This window comes from Physeter macrocephalus, chromosome 14, assembly GCF_002837175.3.
Source record: "Physeter macrocephalus isolate SW-GA chromosome 14, ASM283717v5, whole genome shotgun sequence".
In the NCBI taxonomy this organism is placed as follows: domain Eukaryota; kingdom Metazoa; phylum Chordata; class Mammalia; order Artiodactyla; family Physeteridae; genus Physeter; species Physeter macrocephalus.
The window spans coordinates 77,375,388-77,394,160 of NC_041227.1; the positions used below are offsets into that span (position 1 = coordinate 77,375,388).

At 48.1% G+C, this 18,773-nt stretch overlaps 1 protein-coding gene across 2 annotated transcripts in view; it reads left to right on the forward strand.

The window, feature by feature from the left end:
* RBAK (RB associated KRAB zinc finger) overlaps window positions 1-5,979 on the forward strand; it is a 31,470-nt gene extending 25,491 nt beyond the window's left edge. The window contains exons 7-10 of one of the 2 annotated variants that reach the window (XR_003683150.2): window positions 4,441-4,661; window positions 4,820-5,083; window positions 5,302-5,419; window positions 5,686-5,979. Coding sequence is in view for 1 of the 2 variants with exons in the window: in XM_028499797.1 (XP_028355598.1) it covers window positions 1,570-1,707 (138 nt within the window). In the remaining variant the exon portion in view is untranslated. Of the gene's footprint in view, window positions 1-1,569; window positions 2,631-4,440; window positions 4,662-4,819; window positions 5,084-5,301; window positions 5,420-5,685 lie in introns of those variants that run through there. The other variant, XM_028499797.1, reaches the window with a different exon arrangement.
* The last annotated feature ends 12,794 nt before the right edge of the window (window positions 5,980-18,773 follow it).

Consider the following 18,773-nt stretch of genomic DNA (forward strand, 5'->3'; position numbering starts at 1 on the left):
CGGCGGCCATGGCTCACGGGCCCAGCCGCTCCGCGGCACGTGGGATCCTCCCGGACCGGGGCACGAACCCGTGTCCCCTGCATTGGCAGGCGGATTCTCAACCGCTGCGCCACCAGGGAAGCCCAAAGTGAAATTTAAGACTATCAAAGATAAATTTTTGAAGGCTTCTCTAAAGAGGCAGCCACCCAAAAGATAACAAGCAGATTTCTCATCTTCCATTTTTAGCCATGATGGAGTAACAGGAAACAGATTTACTCCCCTGACTAAATAACTGAAAAATTGGACAAAATAGTTGAAACCATGGCTTTCTGCCACTGGACATCAGGCAGGACGGTGATCCCTGAGAGAAGAGAAACAAAGTGGCCCCGAGGCCACAGTGCAGGGAAGAGCACCCCAAGCAGAGGTGGGTGGCCTCCCCAAGTTGAGAATCCAGGAAGGCTGAGGGAGCTAGAAGTCAGGGCAGTGTGAACAGGAGAGAGCTGCGCAGGGCTCTGGGATCCTAACAGTGGAGAACCCCCAAACTCCAAACACAAGGGCGCTGGGGGCTCCATTCTGGGGCAGGACTGCTCAACAAATAGAGGCTTGGCTCTGGTTTAGGGGCATGGTCTGCTGTGATAGGGCGTGGCTTTGTCCTGGGGGCAGGGCCTTTGTAGAGTGTTGGGGTGGGCGGAACAGTGGACGGGGCGTGGCTCGGACCAGGGGTGCGGTCAGCAGTGGAGCTTGGCTTGGGCTCAAAGAGGCGTCCAGAGCTGCAGCTGCCACTCCAGGCGAGAACTGTTTGGATCTAAGAGTCCTTGGGGGCCAGAGGCCAGTGACCGGAAGACACGGCAGGCCCGCGGGCAGGTGAAGAGTGACAGACCCGTGTGTGAGGCACCCGGCTCGTGGAAGGGGGAGGGGATAGAGAGGGGAGTCCAGGGGCCAGGGTGGGGCTGGAGGGGACAAAGGGCGGGGCCTCTGACCACCCGCAGCTCGCACCCTCCCAGCTGCCCTGCCTGCCTGGCCATGTGGTGCCCGCTGGTCCTGCTGCTCCGGCCGCCCCTGTCCCCACCGCCACTGCCGCTCCCATCCCAGCCGCCAGAACCCGGGACAGCCTGCAGAGCCTCCAGCAGGGTCGCAGCAGCCTCTTGTTGGGGGCTGGGGAGAGGAGGACGGAGAAGAGGGCAGAGGCAGACAGCAAGAGAGGAAGCCAGAGGGACACCGGGAAGGGAGAGACAGAGATATAGGGAGGGGGCCCGAGGGGCGGAGACAGGGAGATACAGCAGAACAGACGAGGGCCAGGAATAAGGAGATAATGGGGCAGAAAAGGGACGGGACAGAGGGGCGGGGACAAGATCGGGGTGGACTGGTTCAGCCCTGAGGGTCAGAAGATGGAGGGGGAGGGGGTCGAGGGGATATGGGGACAGGTCTGGAGGGGCATCCGAGACCCACACACCACCTGCTCCAAGCCCTGGGGGGACCTACCCTGGGGCTCAGTGCCTCTCCAGGAACTGCACAGCACAGAGGACCAGGGTGCTGGCTGGGGAGCCGCACCGTTCCAGCAACACCTGGAGCCAACTTGTTCTTCCCCAGGTACCCAAGCTGGAGGAAACAGAGCGCTGCGGGCAGCCTCAAGGCACATCACTCACTTCCGCTGTCCTCCCGCGGTATGAGGTGGCTGCCATAGCGGTGCAGCCCTGGAGCCTGGGAGGCAGGCCTGTGGCTCTGTGAGGAGCATCCCGGGCTACAGGCGGGGCGACCTGGAGCCTCCCCCACCCCAAATAACAGCCCCCCAAGACCCACTTCTTGTCCCTTCCCAGGCTCAGGAGCAGGGGCTGGGGGTGGGCAGGGGACAGACGTGTACCCTCACCAGACCCCACCCCCAGCTCCATTTAGTAATAAATTTCTTTCTTACAGCCAGCTGTGGAGTTTCCTTTTCGGGTCAGTCTCCAATGTGTAGCGGATTAAAACAACTTCTTTGCTTTTACCTAATCCCTTTTAGAATTTCCTGAGGCAGGAACTGGGCTCTGTTGCATGAGGCTTACCAGAGAAGAGTGGCTCACATTTGATTCTCAAATACATTTTGTTCTGGAGAATGGAGGTTACATAGCTGTGTCCCCTGGGTGCTGTGTGGAGGGACACGCTCCCTGACGCTCCAGCCCCAGGCTCACCTTGAAAGTCGCCTAAAATGATGATCATATGGGACTGTCTAAAAATGCTGAGTCCTTATAAGTATCCTAACGCTGAAAATTGAAAATAACACACATAGACGGGTGTTGGGCAGCACAAATATTGAATAATAGCCCCCAAACTGAGAAGAAACTTTAAGACTGAAAACGAAGCAGGCAACCCCATAAAGTACAATTATGAAGTTCATGGTGGGCGACTTACCTACAGGCAGGATCAGGCAGACGATTATCCAGAGGCATTTGCAGCTAAACTGTGCTGCTGAAACGGGTACAGGGGGATTTACAGGGGCCAAAGCTAAAATTAGAAACTGACAACCAAGGGAGAGGCACGGCGGCACTGACGGGAAAGGGGGGTTTCTCCCCGCTTGGGGATCTCATGACCATTAACCATCTGTGCCAGCAAAAGGCATTCTTCCAGTTTTCATATCAGATGAAGGCAAGGGTAAACGTGGAGCTTACCTGGTGGGGGTGCATTCCTTGTGAGTGAAGCTCAGGCCGGGGAGAGGGGAGGGAGAGGGAGGGTGGGGGACTGCAGGCCCGAGGTGGAGCTGACAACATAGGGTCGACCAGTGTGGTTCTGCTACACAGTGGGTCATCACGAAGGAGGACACTTGCTAAAATTAAGTTTTGAGGTTAAAGAAACGACAGATTCCTCGTCAGCTCTGTTGTACGTTCTGGGGTCCAATGTTGGGCGCAGGCCGTGGGGCCGTCTAGGCCCTACGGCAGCACAGGCACACCCAGCTGTGCTGCAGCTCTGAGGGCCCCATCCGTTGTCTGGAGAGGTCCCTACTCCATCCAAGCCAGAGGAGATGGCCCACCGTGACATCTGTCTTCAGGTGATGGGGCAGGATGGGTGCATGGGCATCCAGAAAAGGGGCAGGGGGCAGAGCTGGAGGCCAGAGAGGGAGGACGTGCAGACAGCCAGGCTGGCATAAAAAGGCAAGATGGGTGGACAGGACTGGTAATTATGAACTGGCTCACGAGGGTAGGGGTGCAGCTGGTGGGGGTGCGGGTGCACCAGGGGCCTGGAGTGAGCATGCCTGACAAAGATATTGGGCAGCAAGAAATGGGGCCCAAATGGTGCAGGGAAGCCTCCAGAAGGTGTGTGATGGTTGCCCTGCCCCCGTCTTCCAAACAGCGTGACTCAGGTTGTCTCTGGGACCCCAGGCTGACAGAACCATCCAGTCAAATGGCAGCTCCTCCTTCCGGAGAATGCCCATCCAGTAGCCGCAGGGCCTGGTATTGGGACCCTTTATATCTTTGGGGCATGTGCCCCAAATCTCCAGACAGTCAAGGGAGTCCAGCGGCTGGTCCATCCTCTGTGCCTGGACTTTGCCTGTGCTATTCCACTGCCCGCAGTGCCTGTCTCTGTCCTCACCTCAGCCCATCAGGAAAGGAATAAAGTGAGACATCATTCCAGAGTCAAGAAGAAGATATTATGGGCCTTCCCTGGTGGCGCAGTGGTTGAGAGTCCACCTGCCGATGCAGGGGACACGGGTTCGTGCCGCGGTCCGGGAAGATCCCACATGCCGCGAAGCGGCTGGGCCCGTGAGCCATGGCCGCTGAGCCCGTGCGTCCGGAGCCTGAGCTCCGCAACGGGAGAGGCCGCAACAGTGAGAGAAAAAAAAAAAAGAAGAAGATATTATGAAACTTCTGTGCCGATACATTTGATAAAATGCACAGCTTTCTGGAAAACACAACTTACTGAAACTGTAAGTTTAAAAAAGTTTTAAATTTGTAAAAATTTACAAATTTCATCTGTAGTTTACAATTTTCCCACCAAGAAATCTAGAGGCTCAGATGACGTCATTAGTAAAGTCTTCTGAATGCTTTAGGAAAATATTAACGGCAATCTTAAATAAATTCCAGAGAATAGGAGACCTGTGTTTGGAAGCCAGAATAGCCTTGTTGCAAACCCCAAGAAGTAAATTTTGAGAAAGGAAGAATTTTCAGTCCACTTTCTTTCATGAACATAGATGAAAAGATCTTAAACGAGCTATTAGCCAAATGAATTAGCCAAATCAATCACTGTCTAAGGCAGATAGTTGTGAGAACGATGGCTTAATCACATAGAAAACCTCAGTCTAATCACATAGAAAACCTCAGCCCCAAGCTGCCGGGCACAGAGCTGTTCTGGTGAGTATACAACAGAGCGGGATCCAGCAACTGAATACGATGTCACATGGTGTAGAATTCAGGGCTGAGTCAGCTGAGTTAGGCATCATGTTTAATTCAGGGAAAAAGGAGATTCAGATGAAATATTAATTTTGCACAGGTAAGGAAGAGGCAGATCCACGACGGATACTCTTTTCTTCTAGTCTGGTTTTAATCTGCTGCAAGACTCAGATTTGCTGACAAATGCACCTCAAAAGCTTCATTTGTGGTTGGAGGCACCAGCCCTGAGGACCTCATCCAGCGTGGAGCCTGGGGGAAGGAATCCACAAGCCACTCCCCACAGAGGCCAGGCCACGGGTGTCCCTCCAGAGGGAGAAGCAGGTACTAGTGTCGACTGCTGATGGATGACTGATCTGCAATCCCTTCTGCCTGGATGATGGGTTCTAGAACCTGCTTGGGGGTGTGTGTGTGTGCTCTCAAGAGGAAGGGGAGGGACGTCCCTGGTGGCACAGTGGTTAAGAATCCGCCTGCCAATGCAGAGGACATGGGTTCGAGCCCTGGTCCGGGAAGATCCCACATGCCGCGGAGCAACTAAGCCCGTGCGCCACAACTACTGAGCCTGTGTGCCATAACTACTGAGCCCGTGTGCCACAACCGCTGAAGCCCACGCGCCTAGAGCCCGTGCTCTGCAACAAGAGAAGCCACCACAGTGAGAAGCGCGCGCACCGCAACGACGAGTAGCCCCCGCTCGCCGCAACTGGAGAAAGCCCGCGTGCGGCAACGAAGACCCAACGCAGCCAAAAGTAAATAAATAAGTTAATTTTTAAAAAAAAAAAAAAGAGGAAGGGGAAGCAGGTTTGGGGTTTGGTCAGGAGTGGGGAAACTGCTTTCTGTGGGGGGAGGTGGTAGCCGAGGCTGGTAAAGCTGAGGGGCAGCGAGGCAGTGGTGTGATGTTGAGTGTCAACAACTGGCTCTCTGAGTGAACGAAACCCCGACTGGTAGTGTTTGCCAATTTCCACAGTGTGAATAATCTTACTGTGGCCGATGTAAAGACACCACTGTGCTGTGTACCTTCTGCTTCTCAGAAGAGACAACTCCCTCTTCCCCTGAGCTCACTGTTGCACACAAAGGACTTTCAGGTCAGTGGCCTGCAGCTTTTCAGTGTAGTTGTGGCTTCAGCTATCTGTGCCTTTTTTCACGAAAGTGGTACTATATGTTATCCATAATTTCCATTGACCATATTTGGGATGCATGATGCCCAGTTATCTGAAGAGGACATGCCAAGTGTTCTATTGTTTTATTTCCGAAAATGGGTTTCACCACTGGGGTATAAATTGGGATCTGGAAAAATCTTATGCCATTGGCAACATTTGTCTCTCCTCATGTTTCCACCTCATGTTTCCAGAAAGGGATTTTCACGCCTCTGAGGAAGTACAGAAGGTCTCTCCACCCCCTTCGCCCCCTGCTCACCTGGACTCACAGTATTTGTGGGTACGCTGAGCAGACCCCACCCGATCTCTCTGGGGCAGCCTGTCCTTAGGTCCTTCTTTTCCTCACAGAAGACACCTGTGGCTTTCCAGTTCACCTGTGACTGGCAGGGGCAAAGTATTGGGCAACCCACGTGGCCCCAGATCTAGATCATTCCTCCAATTCAGTTATTCTTAATAAAGCTGGTATTTTCACGTCTGTGTGTCTGACTCCTGTGCGTGTCTCTCAGTGAATTACAAACTTCGGAGGGGAGGAGAGCAGCGTGAACTGCCCTTTCACAAGCCCCCAAATCTGAGTTGTTCTGTTCACTTCCTGCATAAGTAAGTGTATGTGTCAGCTTGGGTATCTTTGCTCTTTTTACTTCATCCCACCACCTCCAGGGAATGGTGCCAAAACTACAATCATTTGCCCGCAGAATCTGCAGGATGCAGCATCTAACCTTCCCTCAAACCTACCAACCAGCCTGCGACAGGCTTATCTCCACTCGGCCTCAAAACCTGCAACACGGAATTTATTATTTTTTAAAGAGGCTTAAACCCCAAGGATAAAGGGAACATAAAAAGAGTTGAAAGCAGGAACTTCTCTGGTGGTCCAGTGGTTGACACCATGCTTCCACTGCAAGGGGCACAGGTTTGGTCCTGGTCGGGGAACAAGGATCCCACGTGCCTCTCCCTTCGGCCGGGGTCGGGGGGGCGGGGGGGAGAGAGTTGAAAGCAGAAGAGAGAGGTCCAGACCATGTTAGAAGAACAAGGATGTGCTGATGGGCATTGCTTGAGCCGAGCAAACAGGACGGGAGCGTAAGTTCCTGCAGAAGTTAAGAGCAGAGGAGAGGGCTCAGGGGTCGGGGGACCCAGGGACCTAGTGGGCAGGGATGAGGAGTGAGGCTGATAACAGGAGGGCTGGATAAACTGAGTGGAGAGCAGTGAGACGTCAGGACCCCCTCAATCCCTGCACGGACACTCGCCCCAGCCTGAGATGGAAGAGAAAGCGGCTCTGCGCTTGGAGGTGGTGGCACAGGTGAAGGGCCCGAGTGAAGACAGGGCCTTCGCGGGAAAGCCGCACGCCCAACCGTGAGACCACGACCGCCCCCTTCCACGACTTGGCTCCTGAGCGAGATCACCCTCGCCCATCGCGCCCGACAGGAGAGCGCAGGATTCTCCGTGGACAAACCGGCCCACGCGGGGAAGCCGGCTGCAGTGGGAGCGCCGCGTCCCCGGGGCACGTGCGGGCAGCCCTGCCCTCTGGCGGCAGCGCTCGGAACTGCACCGCCAACTCGCGTTCTTTCCTCCCGGAACCGTTCCGCCCCGGCCGGGGCCGCTGTGTGTGGGGACCTGGGACACCCGCCAGTCATGAGCGCCCTGTGGGCTACCAGTCTAATGAGGAGACAGACAACACTTTGATGGAAAACAATTACTGCTGTGAAGGGAGCAAGGGTCTCAGGGAGGTGATAAGGGAGGGACCGTCTGAAGGAAGACCAGGGACGTTTGATGTGGTTTGAAGGACGGCCTCTGGGTTCCGGGGGCTGATCTTCGTCCTCAGGGCTACCCAGGCTGGGGAGCAGAGGTTTTAGCCGGGCTCCCCATTCTGGTCTCCTCCTCCCCCTCGTCCCAGGCTGTGAGTGCTGGGCTGTGGGGCCTCCGGGCTGCCGCTGCCCGGGGCCTGGGTTCGTCTTCCTCAGAAGGGTTTGAGGGGTTCGGGTCTGGGTCCCCGGCTCTGAGCGCTGGGGTCCCGACCAAGGGTTCTGAGCTCAGGTTCCCTCGGGCTGAGCCCCGGGGGCAGGTATGGGTGGAAGGTGGCGGCGGGGGATGCTGGGACCAGCAGGCGCGGTCTGCGTGGCCGGAGCCGTGGGTGGGGCAGCCAGTTCATTCGCACGACGACCTCGCCCTCCCGTGTAGAGCCTGGGTTGTGCCTGCAAATGCTGGGGGCAGGGGGAGGGGGAGGGGCCCTTGAAGCCACACGAGGGCGACCCACAAGGGTTCTTCCTCCTCAGGACCTGCCCCCGGGATCCCTGGTTTTACCCACCCACCCGAGTCGGTCCCCAGCGAGACGCCTTCCGCCCGGTGTCCGCTGGAGCCAAGAAAAGGAGACTAAAGTTCCGTTCAGAAGCACAGAAAAGCTTTGTTCTTTGATCAAAGAATGGAGAGGTGTGAGCTCGGGGTCTAGGGTCCCTGCCCTCGCCAAGAAGCCGAAAGGCCAGGGTAGGGGCTGCTTTGTAGGGTTCTCGCAGTGGCGCGATGGGGGGAGGGGTGGCCGCAGCTGCACGGCTCCAGATTGCACTCTTTTACACTGGGAACTCTGGTCTGAAGTGCCAGGTGCCAGGCCTCTGCCCGCAGCACCCTGTGAGCAAGTGAAACTAGACTAAGCACAGAGGGGGGAAAAAAAAGTTAGACTTTGTTACCCAGATTCTATTTTTATTTCCCAGGAGTTGTTAATGGGCTTTTGCTCGTGACACTTGTGATGCCGACCGAGTCCTTGGACCCTTTAATCAACAGAAATTTTTAAGAGGCCAGAAGAGGAATTCAGGCAAAGCTTTATTGGGATTCACGCTGCAACACGAGGGAGTGAAAACAAGTAACCGGTGCCCTTGCTTGCTCTCCAAGGAGGGTGGGCAGGCTCCTGAAATGGGATGAGGGTGGGTAAGGATGGGTGGGTCTGCCGGAGAGGGGCGGCTTAGGGGGTCTGCCCACCCCCTTGGTGGTGCCGTGTGCAGGGATCATGCCCTGCTTTTGCTCCAGGCACCTCAGAAGTGGCAGTTGGTTTGTGGGCTTTTTGTATCTCATTGTTCCTAATTTGCCCCATTTGCGCATGCCTGCAGTTATTTTTAGTCCCTTTTAGTTTCTTTGTATTCTGTTGCTTGAGGAGACCTTTGTCCAGGTGCCAGCCCTGCAGCAGAGGGTCCCAGCCTAGCTCCCTTGAGTCTGGGGAAAGCAGGAGCTGAGTTAAGGGTCTTGGGGAGACTGTTTTGTTTGCCTAACGCACAGCAAGTCAAACAGTGAGGAGTGAGGCGCACAGCCAAGAAAACGTTTGTTTGTTCAGGAGGCCACCAGGTGAGAACAGGAGAACAAATCTCAACCCGCCTCCCCGAAGGGGAGGGGCTCAGGATATTTACGTAATAAAGCTGCCAGGTGGGGATTCACCTGGGGAAAGGTGATTAGAGGTAAGAAAACTGTGAGGTAACTGTAGTTCTGCGCAGGCTAAGCTAAGCTAAGCTACAGGCTTCTTCATGGAAGGAGAGGGGCGGCTCCAGCACGTTCTGAGGGTGGAGTTCTCGGCCCTCTGACGTCAGAAGGCCACACATCAGCTGCTCGCGCATGCCCACGTGGGGGGTCAGTGGTCTCCACCAGCCTTAACCGGCTCAAGCTCGAACGAGACACTGCCGACTTCAAGTTCCTGAAAAAACAACTTGGGCAAAACATCTTGTTGTTTAGGCCACTTGGAGGACGTGCAAGTTTTTTGCAGCAACAGTTAAAGCAAGCTTGATGCTGACGTCAGTACAGTTCCTTATTTATTAAGCAAGTTATAGCTTAACGGATCTGATGACTGCCCTCAGTTTCAAAAGGAGCGGCCCCTCTTCTCACTGATGCCATCGATCAGCCCTAAGACCGACGGAGATGGAGGTGAGAGTTCCAGACTCAGGACCTGTGTCCAGGAGACCCCTGTGTCACCCCCAGGTTAGTCTGCCCTGGAGAGAATTCTAGAGCCCCTGGAAAGGATGGACTGGGCTGGGGGCTGAGGAGAGTGGCGGTGACCCTCTGGGAAGCGTGGGGAAGAATTGGGAGCCCAAGGAGGCCCCTCCAGTTGGAGAACAGTCACAGTTCGGGAGTAAAGCAGGCTGACCCCGTCCAGCCCTGACTCTGGAGAAGCAGGGTAAGGTCCGGTGTTGGAGGATGGGTGTGAAATGGAGGACGGTGCAGGCACAGACACCTGGCTCCCGTCCTCCCCCAACATAGTCTCTGCTGAGATGTGACTGCTCCCTTCTCAAATGCGGGGTCTCCATTTCCCCATCTGCAAAATGGGAACAGGAGTAGCACCTCCCACAACAGGGGGCTCCCCATCCTCTTGGGCTGCTATGTTTGTTTCGTAAAGTTTGTTTTTTTAAGAAATAAATTTATTTATTTATTTATGGCTGTGTTGGGTCTTCGTTGCTGCCCGCAGGCTTTCTCTAGTTGTGTTGAATGGGGGCTACTCTTCATTGCGGGGCGCGGGCCTCTCATTGCGGTGGCTTCTCTTGTTGCGGAGCACGGGCTCTGGGCGCACGGGCTTCAGTAGTTGTGGCTCACGGGCTCTAGAGCGCAGGCTCAGTAGTTGTGGCGCACGGGCTTAGTTGCTCCGAGGCATGTGGGATCTTCCCGAACCAGGGCTGGAACCCGTGTCCCCAGCCTTGGCAGGCGGATTCTTAACCACTGCGCCACCAGGGAAGCCCCGGGCTGCTATGTTTGATGGGAGCGTGGAGCCTGGGCAGGTGAAGAAGGGGTGTGCTAACCAACTTTTATAGATGTTATCATAGATGATGATTCGGCATCTGCTGATTACAGGGCCAAACTACTGGCCAAAGGTGTTCTGTGGTTTGGCTCTTGTGGGCATACAGGGCACGATGTGTCACTGGTTTGGGGGGGGGCGGGGGACGTTGAGTAATGAACCCTATTAATAAATTTCCAGAGCCTTCCTTGGGGGCTTCCTGAGGACCCCTGGAGGAGGTGCCTCCACTCCCCCAACCCCCAACCCATGAACAGCGCAGAGCCCCACCCTCGGGTGGCAAAGTGTGGAGTTGAGTTTTCCCAGCATCTCTCCATCTTGACCCATTTGGCAAAAGCCCTTCCTCTATCCTCCGGGCTGGGAGGACTATGCTCCCTCTCTAATCTAATAAAGTCTCTGACTCAAAGGGCTCCACCAGGCAGACGTGAAATTTGAGAGGCCAGTTTGTTGGGACAAGTACCACATTTCATTCCAGAAAGTTACAGCCCCACCAACTGTGTGTGAGAAACCCCACTGGCCCACTCCAGATTTTAGAAACTTAAAAAAAATTTTGCCAATATTTTTGCAAAAGCAAAATATTTTAATTTTTTTTACTTATTGAGTGAAGGGTAAATTTGAGGGAATGAGCACTTCCAGAATGGAAAAATAAGGACCTCTGAAAATCTTTTATAAAAGCAACAAAAACATTGGCAAAAATTGTCAAAATCTATCAATAGTTTTCCAGAACTTTGGAATTTAGCCAAAGGCTTGCAACAATTTGGAGTTTTTTTTCAAGAAAATGGCTGAATATCTATGAGAACAGTGAACTTTGGGGCACTTTAACTTGCACTATTTCCATCCCCCTCTCCCCAGCTTTGTGGCGGCCATGTGGCCGCAGAAACACAGTAGCTGTGAAAACCAGCAGCCTAGTTGCCACCAGAGGGGACCAAATGGGTTTGAAGCTCCCGAAAAGCCTCATCCCTAGAGCATTGTCAATATTTGACCTGTATGGCGGACGCCTTGGAAAGCTCCATTCACAGGAATTGTCTTTATTTGCCCTGATTAAGAGCTCACTCTGAGAGTAAAGGTCTATCCCCTGGGCATTTGTCAAAAACAATCAGTGGCCATTGATTAACATTATAGCTCTATGAGGTGATATCAGTTAGGGCAAACAAGAGGCTGGCCACAAAACTTACAAGGAAAATTTCGGGAATGAGAAGCCTGTGAGGGGCTTTGAAAGGATCTGATGTATTTTCCCAGGGATCTAGAAGATTATGCCCATGCATAGGACTGTGCATATGCCCAAGAAAAACCTTAGACAGCTTTAATCTCTCATATCTGGCTGGCCTTGAGCTGCTGAGCAAGCAGGGAGTGCCGGCTAAGGCAGAGCTGTCGACTGCTGGGGCATTGAAGGTGGTCCTAACACACAGGGGCCCCTTGGTAAAGCCTGGGAGACTTATTGGTTTAAGGCATGTAAGGAAACCTCTGTTCCATCATTAACTGAAAGCTAAAATAACTGAGCAGAGCCTTCACACAAAAAGAATACAGACTTTAGGGACTTCCCTGGCCGTCCAGTGGTTAGAATTCTGAGCTTCCAAGGCAGGGGGTGTGGGTTCAATCCCTGGTCAGGGAACTAAGATCCTACATTGCCATGTGGCACAACAGTTTGGAGTTTTTTGTTTTTTTAAAGAAAACGGGAATACAGATTTTATAGAATTAGTCAAAATCAGCAAATAACAAACAGCACAACAACAAAGGACAAAAACAAACTGAGGAGGGAAAAGGGAATCTGATTACTAGAGGTGTATATTATTTAAAATGTCCAGTTTTATGAAAAAAGAGGGGTGGGAGAGACATGCAAAGAAACAGAAAAGTGTGGCTCATACACAGAAAATAAAAAAGCAGTTCATAGAAACTGGTCCCGAGAAAGCCCAGATGTTGGATTTTCTAGACAAAGACTTTAAATAAGCCATTAAAAATATGTTCAAATAAGGAAAATTGATGGGCTTATAAGATGTAATTTGTATGACAAAAATAACACAAAGGAGGGGCAGGTATATTGTAGGAGTGTTTTTGTATACTGTCGAATTAGGTTGGTAGTAATCCAAGCTAGACTTTTAAATTAAGAATTTTTTAAAAAATAAATTTATTTATTTATTTTTGGCTGTGTTGTGTCTTTTTTGCTGTGCACGGGCTTTCTCTAGTTGGAGAGAGCGGGAACTACTCTTTGCTGTGCGCGGGCTTCTCATTGTTGTGGCTTCTCTTTGTTGCGGAGCACAGGCTCTAGGCGCACGGGCTTCAGCAGTTGTGGCTCACAGGCTCTAGAGTGCAGTCTCAGTAGTCGTGGTGCATGGGCTTAGTTGCTCCGTGGCATGTGGGATCTTCCCAGACCAGAGATCGAACCTGTGTCTCCTGCCTTGGCAGGCAGATTCTTAACTGCTGCGCCACCAGGGAAGTCCCTAAATTAAGATGTTATTTGTAAGTTACAAATGCTCCCTGACGTACTGTGGTTTGACTTACAATTTTCTGATTTGACGATGGTGTGAAAGCAATACGCATTCAGCGGAATTTTGAATGTTGATCTTTTCCCAGGCTAGCAACATGCAGCGTGAGATGGGCAGTGGTGGCGAGCCACAGCTCCAGTCAGCCACGCAATTGCAGTCATGAGGGTAAGCAACCAATATACACTTACAACCATTCTGGACATGTACAACCCTTCTGTTTTTCACTTTTAGAATAGTATTCAATCAATTACATGAGATATTCAGCACTTTATTATAAAAGAGGCTTTGTGTTAGATGATTTTGCCCAACTGTAGGCTAATGTAAGTGTTCTGAGCCCATTTAAGGTAGACTAGACTAAGCTATGATGTTCAGTAGGTTGGGTGTATTAAACACATTTTCGACTTACAATAATTTCAATTTAGGATGGGTTTATCAGGAGTAACCCCATCAAAAAACATCTGTATAACTCAATAGCATTTTGAGTGCCATATGTATCACTGTACTGCAACATTTTTTAAAAAAACAGCTCAGGATATAGTCATGTTTCCTATTTCCCAAGCGGCTCCGGGGACCTAGTCCTGTTTCCTATATCGCTGGTGGCTCCGGGGATGTGGTCATGCTTACTATATCCCAGTGGCTCCTGGGATATAGATCCAGTCTGTAAAACAAGAAAAGTATATTTTAAATACTTTTAAGACTTAGTGGAGCAAAGATTATTTTGTTATTGATTTAGGTGTCAAAGTATTCTGTTTATTATGTAATGACACCATGACTACGCTAAATACAATAACATCGACATTACCGGACTAAACACTCATTGCAGTGTTCCCAATTCACAGGAAGCATAAGTAAGAAAAATTAGAAAGTTTTAAAGAGAATAACTTAACACCTTCTAGAATTTCTTCACAAAAATAAAAAGTTAAAATGAGGCTGCAGCTAAACTAAGTTTCTGAGTGGCTCATTTATTCACCAAGCAAGGAAAAACACTTACTAATGGTGAGTGAATTAAATCCTAACAGAGGCAGCTGAAAAAATATGTACAGAGAAAATAAACACGTTCTGAAACTTTTAGTTTTTTGGGTCTTTGAAAAATTGAGGACATTGATAGCAACATCAGTAGTCAATTTTAAAACAACACAAGTGATTTGGAGTGATTTTCCTTGTCTTTTGATGAGCTGACAGTTGTTGCTAATATTGCTCAGTTCATTGATTTGTTTGAGAAGCCAGTGCCAAGTTTGAAATGACTGAAGAATTAGCCTCTATGAATAGCAAGGAGCAACTACAGGTTAGAATATTTTCAAAGAACATGAAGTTCAGAAGAACCAATGAAGTTCACAGTTGACACTACTGTTTTATAACATATGATAGGTTGAAATATTTTTCAAAAAGTACCTGCTGATAAATAATGCAATTAATAACCGTAGACTTTAATTGGATTATTTGTTTGCTTGTTTTTGATATTGAGTTGTATGAGCTGTCAGTATACTTTGGAAAGTAACTTCTTGATGGTTGTATCCTTTGCAGATATTTTCTCCCAGTCCATAGGTTGTCTTTTCATTTTGTTTATGATGTCCTTGGCTGTGCAAAATCTTTTATGTTTGATTGTGTCCCATTTGTTGATTTTTGTTTTTATTTCTTTTGTCTTGGGAGACTTGCTATGATTTATGTCAGAGACTGTTTTGCCCATGTTCTCCTCTAGGAGTTTTATCGTGTCATGTCTTATTTTTAGGTCTTTAAACTATTTTGAGTTTATTTTTGTATATGGTGTGATGGAGTAGTCTGACTTCATTGATTTACATGAGGCTGTCCAGCTTTCCCAATACCACTTGCTGAGGAGAGTATCTTTCTCTATTGTATATTCTTGCCTCTTTTGTTGAAGATTAATTGACCATAGATGTGTGGGTTTATTTCTGGGCTCTCTAGTCTGTTTCATTGATCTATATGTCTGTTTTTATGTCAATACCGTGCTGTGGGCTTCCCTGGTGGCGCAGTGGTTGAGAGTCTGCCTGCCAATGCAGCGGATACAGGTTCATGTCTTGGTCCGGGAAGATCCCACATGCCGCGGAGCGGCTAGGCCCGTGAGCCATGGACGCTGAGCCTGCGCGTCCAGAGCCTGTGCTCCGCAACAGGAGAGGCCACAACAGTGAGAGGCCTGCGTACCGCAAAAAAAAAAAAAAAAAAAAAAAAAAAAAAAAACACCATGCTGTTTTGATTACTGTAGTCTTGTAGTACTGTCTGAAGTCTGGGAGGGTTATGCCTCCAGCTTTGTTCTTTTTCCTCAAGGTTGCTTTGGAAATTCTGAGTCTTTTATGGTTCCATATAAATTTTAGGAATATTTGTTCTAGTTCTGTGAAAAATGTAATGGGTATTTTGATAGGGATTGCATTAAATCTGTAGATTGCTTTCAGTAGTATGGCCATTTAACAAGAATTAATTAATATTAATTCTTTCAATCCAAGAGCATGGGATATCTTTCCATTTGTTTGAATCATCTTTAATTTCCTTTATTAATGTTTTATAGTTCTCAGCATATAAATCTTTTACCTCCTTGGCCAGGTTTATTCCTAGATGTTCTTTGATGCAATTTTAAATGGGATTGTTTTTTTACTTTCTCTTTCTGAGATCTCATTGTTAGTATCAAGAAATGCAACAGATTTCTGTATAATAATCTTGTATCCTGCTACCTTGTGAATTCATTTATTGGTTCTAATAGTTTTTGTGTGGAGTCTTTAGGGTTTTCTATATAGAGTATCATGTCATCTTCATAAAATGGCAATTTTACCTCTTCCCTTCAAGTTTGGATACCTTTTATTTCTTTTTCTTGTCTGATTGTTGTGGCTAAGACTTCCAATACAGTGTTGAATAGAAGTGGTAAGAGAGGATATCCTTGTCTTCTTCCTGAATTTAGCAGGAAGGCTTTCAGCTTTTCACTGTTGAGTATTTATTGGCTATGGGTTTGACTTACATTTTCACAAGCTTTGTACATTTGTCAGGCTAAGCCTTTTTCTGCGCTACAGATATTTTTGCCAACATCAATAGCAACGCATCTTAGAAGATTTACTGCAGGTAATGAATTCTTTCAGCTTTTTTACATCCATAAATTTTTTAAAATTTGTCATCTTTTTTGAAAGGTATTTTCACTGGGTACAGATTTTTTTGTGTGTGCTTTAAAGATGTTGCTCCACTGTCTTCAGCCTTGCATTGTTTATGACAAGAAGTTGGCTGTCACTCCTATATTTATTACTCTGTGTATCATGTATCTTTTTATTTAGATATTTTTATATTTTCTTTTTGTCACAGATTTAAAGCTGTTTCATTGTTTACTTCATATTTCTTGTGCTTGGGGTTTGTTGAGCTTCTTGGATCTGTGGATTTAATTTTTATTACATTTCAAAATTTATTTAGTTCTTTTCTTTTTCTTTTCATTTTGGATAGTTTCTATGGCAATATCTTCAAGTTCACGAGTCTCTTCTGCATTGCCTAATCTACTGTTAATCCCATCCAGTGTATTTGTCACTAGGACATGGTTGTTTTCTCCTATACCAGTTTCATTTTTCATCTTTTTTTATATATGCCATGTTCTTCATAAACATGTCCTATCTTTCCTCTAGCCTCATGAACATATGGAATACAGTTATAATAACTGTTGTAATGTCCTTGTCTACTAAATCTATCATCTGTGTTGTTTCTGGATTGGTTCTGATTGATATTTCACCTCATTATGGATCATATTTTCCTGCTTCTTTGCATACCAGGTAATTTTTTATTGCAGGTAAGATGTTACAGAAAGATAGCTTGTCCTTATTCTCCACAGCTAAACTCTCAAGATTTTCTGGTGAATCTACAAACCACTGAAATTGTTTTCTCTGATACCACTCATCAATCCATCTAAAGACAGATTGTTCTGACTTCCTTGCTAATTTACAGCTAATCAGTGTACCTGAAAAAAAAAAGTGCAAACAAGAATCACTGTTCCAAGACTGTCTGTAGCATTTATTCTTTCCTTTCTCTCTCTATCTATTTTTTTTTTCAGGCTATGCCATCTGGCTTGCAGGATCTTAGTTTCCTGACCAAGGATCAAACCCAGGCCCCCAGTGGTGGAAGCTCAGAGTCCTAACCACTGGACCACTAGGGAATTCCCCTTTCTCTCTCTTTTATTAAATTTTTGGTAGGTTTTTTTTAGTTACTTAGAAGTCAACCCATGGTTTTGGTCTCCATCGTATACAAGTAAACAGCGTGCTGATAGTTAACTATTTGTCTTTAAGTTTTTCTTTGATGTCAGACACAAAAGAATATGTACTTTAGAGTGCAAAGACAAGCAAAACTAATATAACGTGCTAAAAAACAGAATACTGTTTTCCTTTAGGGAAGAGGGAGGGCAATGGTAGGAAGGGGAATGAGGAGGGTTCCTGGAATTCTGGTAATGTTCTTTTTTATCACTTTGTGAAAATTCACTCAACTCTACCATTATTTTGTGCACTTTTCTGTATGTCTATTATATATTAATTATAATGTATATTTTAAATGACGGCTAACATCTGGTAAAAATAAAATAAAATAAAATTGGATTCATATACCTCATTTTATAGGATAAATTGCATATGGATTAAACATTTAACTATTTTTTTTTATTTTTTAAAAATCAACCAGGCTTCCCTGGTGGCGCAGTGGTTGAGAGTCCGTCTGCCAATGCAGGAGACACGGGTTCGTGCCCCGGTCCGGGAAGATCCCACATGCCGCGAAGCGGCTGGGCCCGTGAGCCATGGCCGCTGAGCCTGCACGTCCGGAGCCTGTGCTCTGCAACAGGAGAGGCCACAACAGTGAGAGGCCCACGTACCACAAAAAAAAAAAAAAAAAAAAAAAACATAAATGTTTAAGAAGAAAACATAGGCAAACAAGTTTTCATTTTGATTATAGGCAGTCTTTCAGGTATGACACATAACTCAGAAGCTGTAAAAGAAAATATAGATAAATCTGACTGCATTGAAATGACACGATTCTCCATGACAAAACCCACTGTAAACAACATCAGAAGACAAATAGCAAACCAGGAAAAAGATCCACAATTTCTGTTACAAAAGTATTATTCCTTTAATATGTATGTTAAAAGCTACTTATAGGGACTTCGCTGGTGGTGTGTGTGTGCTCTCAAGAGGAAGGGGAGGGACTTCCCTGGTGGCGCAGTGGTTAAGAATCCACCTGCCAATGCAGGGGACATGGGTTCGAGCCCTGGTCCAGGAAGATCCCACATGCCGCGGAGCAACTAAGCCCGTGCGCCACAACTACTGAGCCTGTGCTCTAAAGCCGCAAGCCACAACTACTGAAGCCCGTGTGCCCAGAGCCCGTGCTTTGCAACAAGAGAAGCCACCGCAATGAGAAGCCCGCGAACCACAAGGAAGAGTAGCCCCCACTCGCTGCAACTAGAGAAAAGCCCATGTGCAGCAACGAAGGCCCAATGCAGCCAAAAATTTAAAAATAAATTAAAGAAATAAATTTTTTAAAAAACATGAAAAGGTCAACCACTCATAGAGAAGTACAAATTAAAATTATACTGAGACACTGCATTTCTACCAAATTATCTATGACAGAACAATCTAATAGCACTGTGAAGGTGTAGAGAAACAGGTATTTTCATGTATTCCAGATGGGAGCACAAAGCGCTGCAATAACTATGGAGTATAAAATGTCAGTTACTAACAAAATAACTTAAAATTTTTTAAATGCACAGATCCTTTGACCTATTAATTGCCTAGGTGCCAAATACCAGATGGATGAGGATAGTTATTGCAGTATCAATTGTAATAGCCGAAGACCAGAAAACAATTAAAGGTCCTTCAACAGAGACTTGTTAAATAAATTATGGCAAGATGATAAAATGGCATGCGATACAACGTGATAAAAGAACAAGGACACTCTTCGTTGCGCTGAGGCCCTACAAGAGGGTCGGAGACTGCATGGCAGAGTAGCTAAAAACATGGGCGCACACCTAAGTCCAAAACCAACCTCCCCGCTCAGTAGCTGTGCAAACGTGGGGAAGTTACTCCAC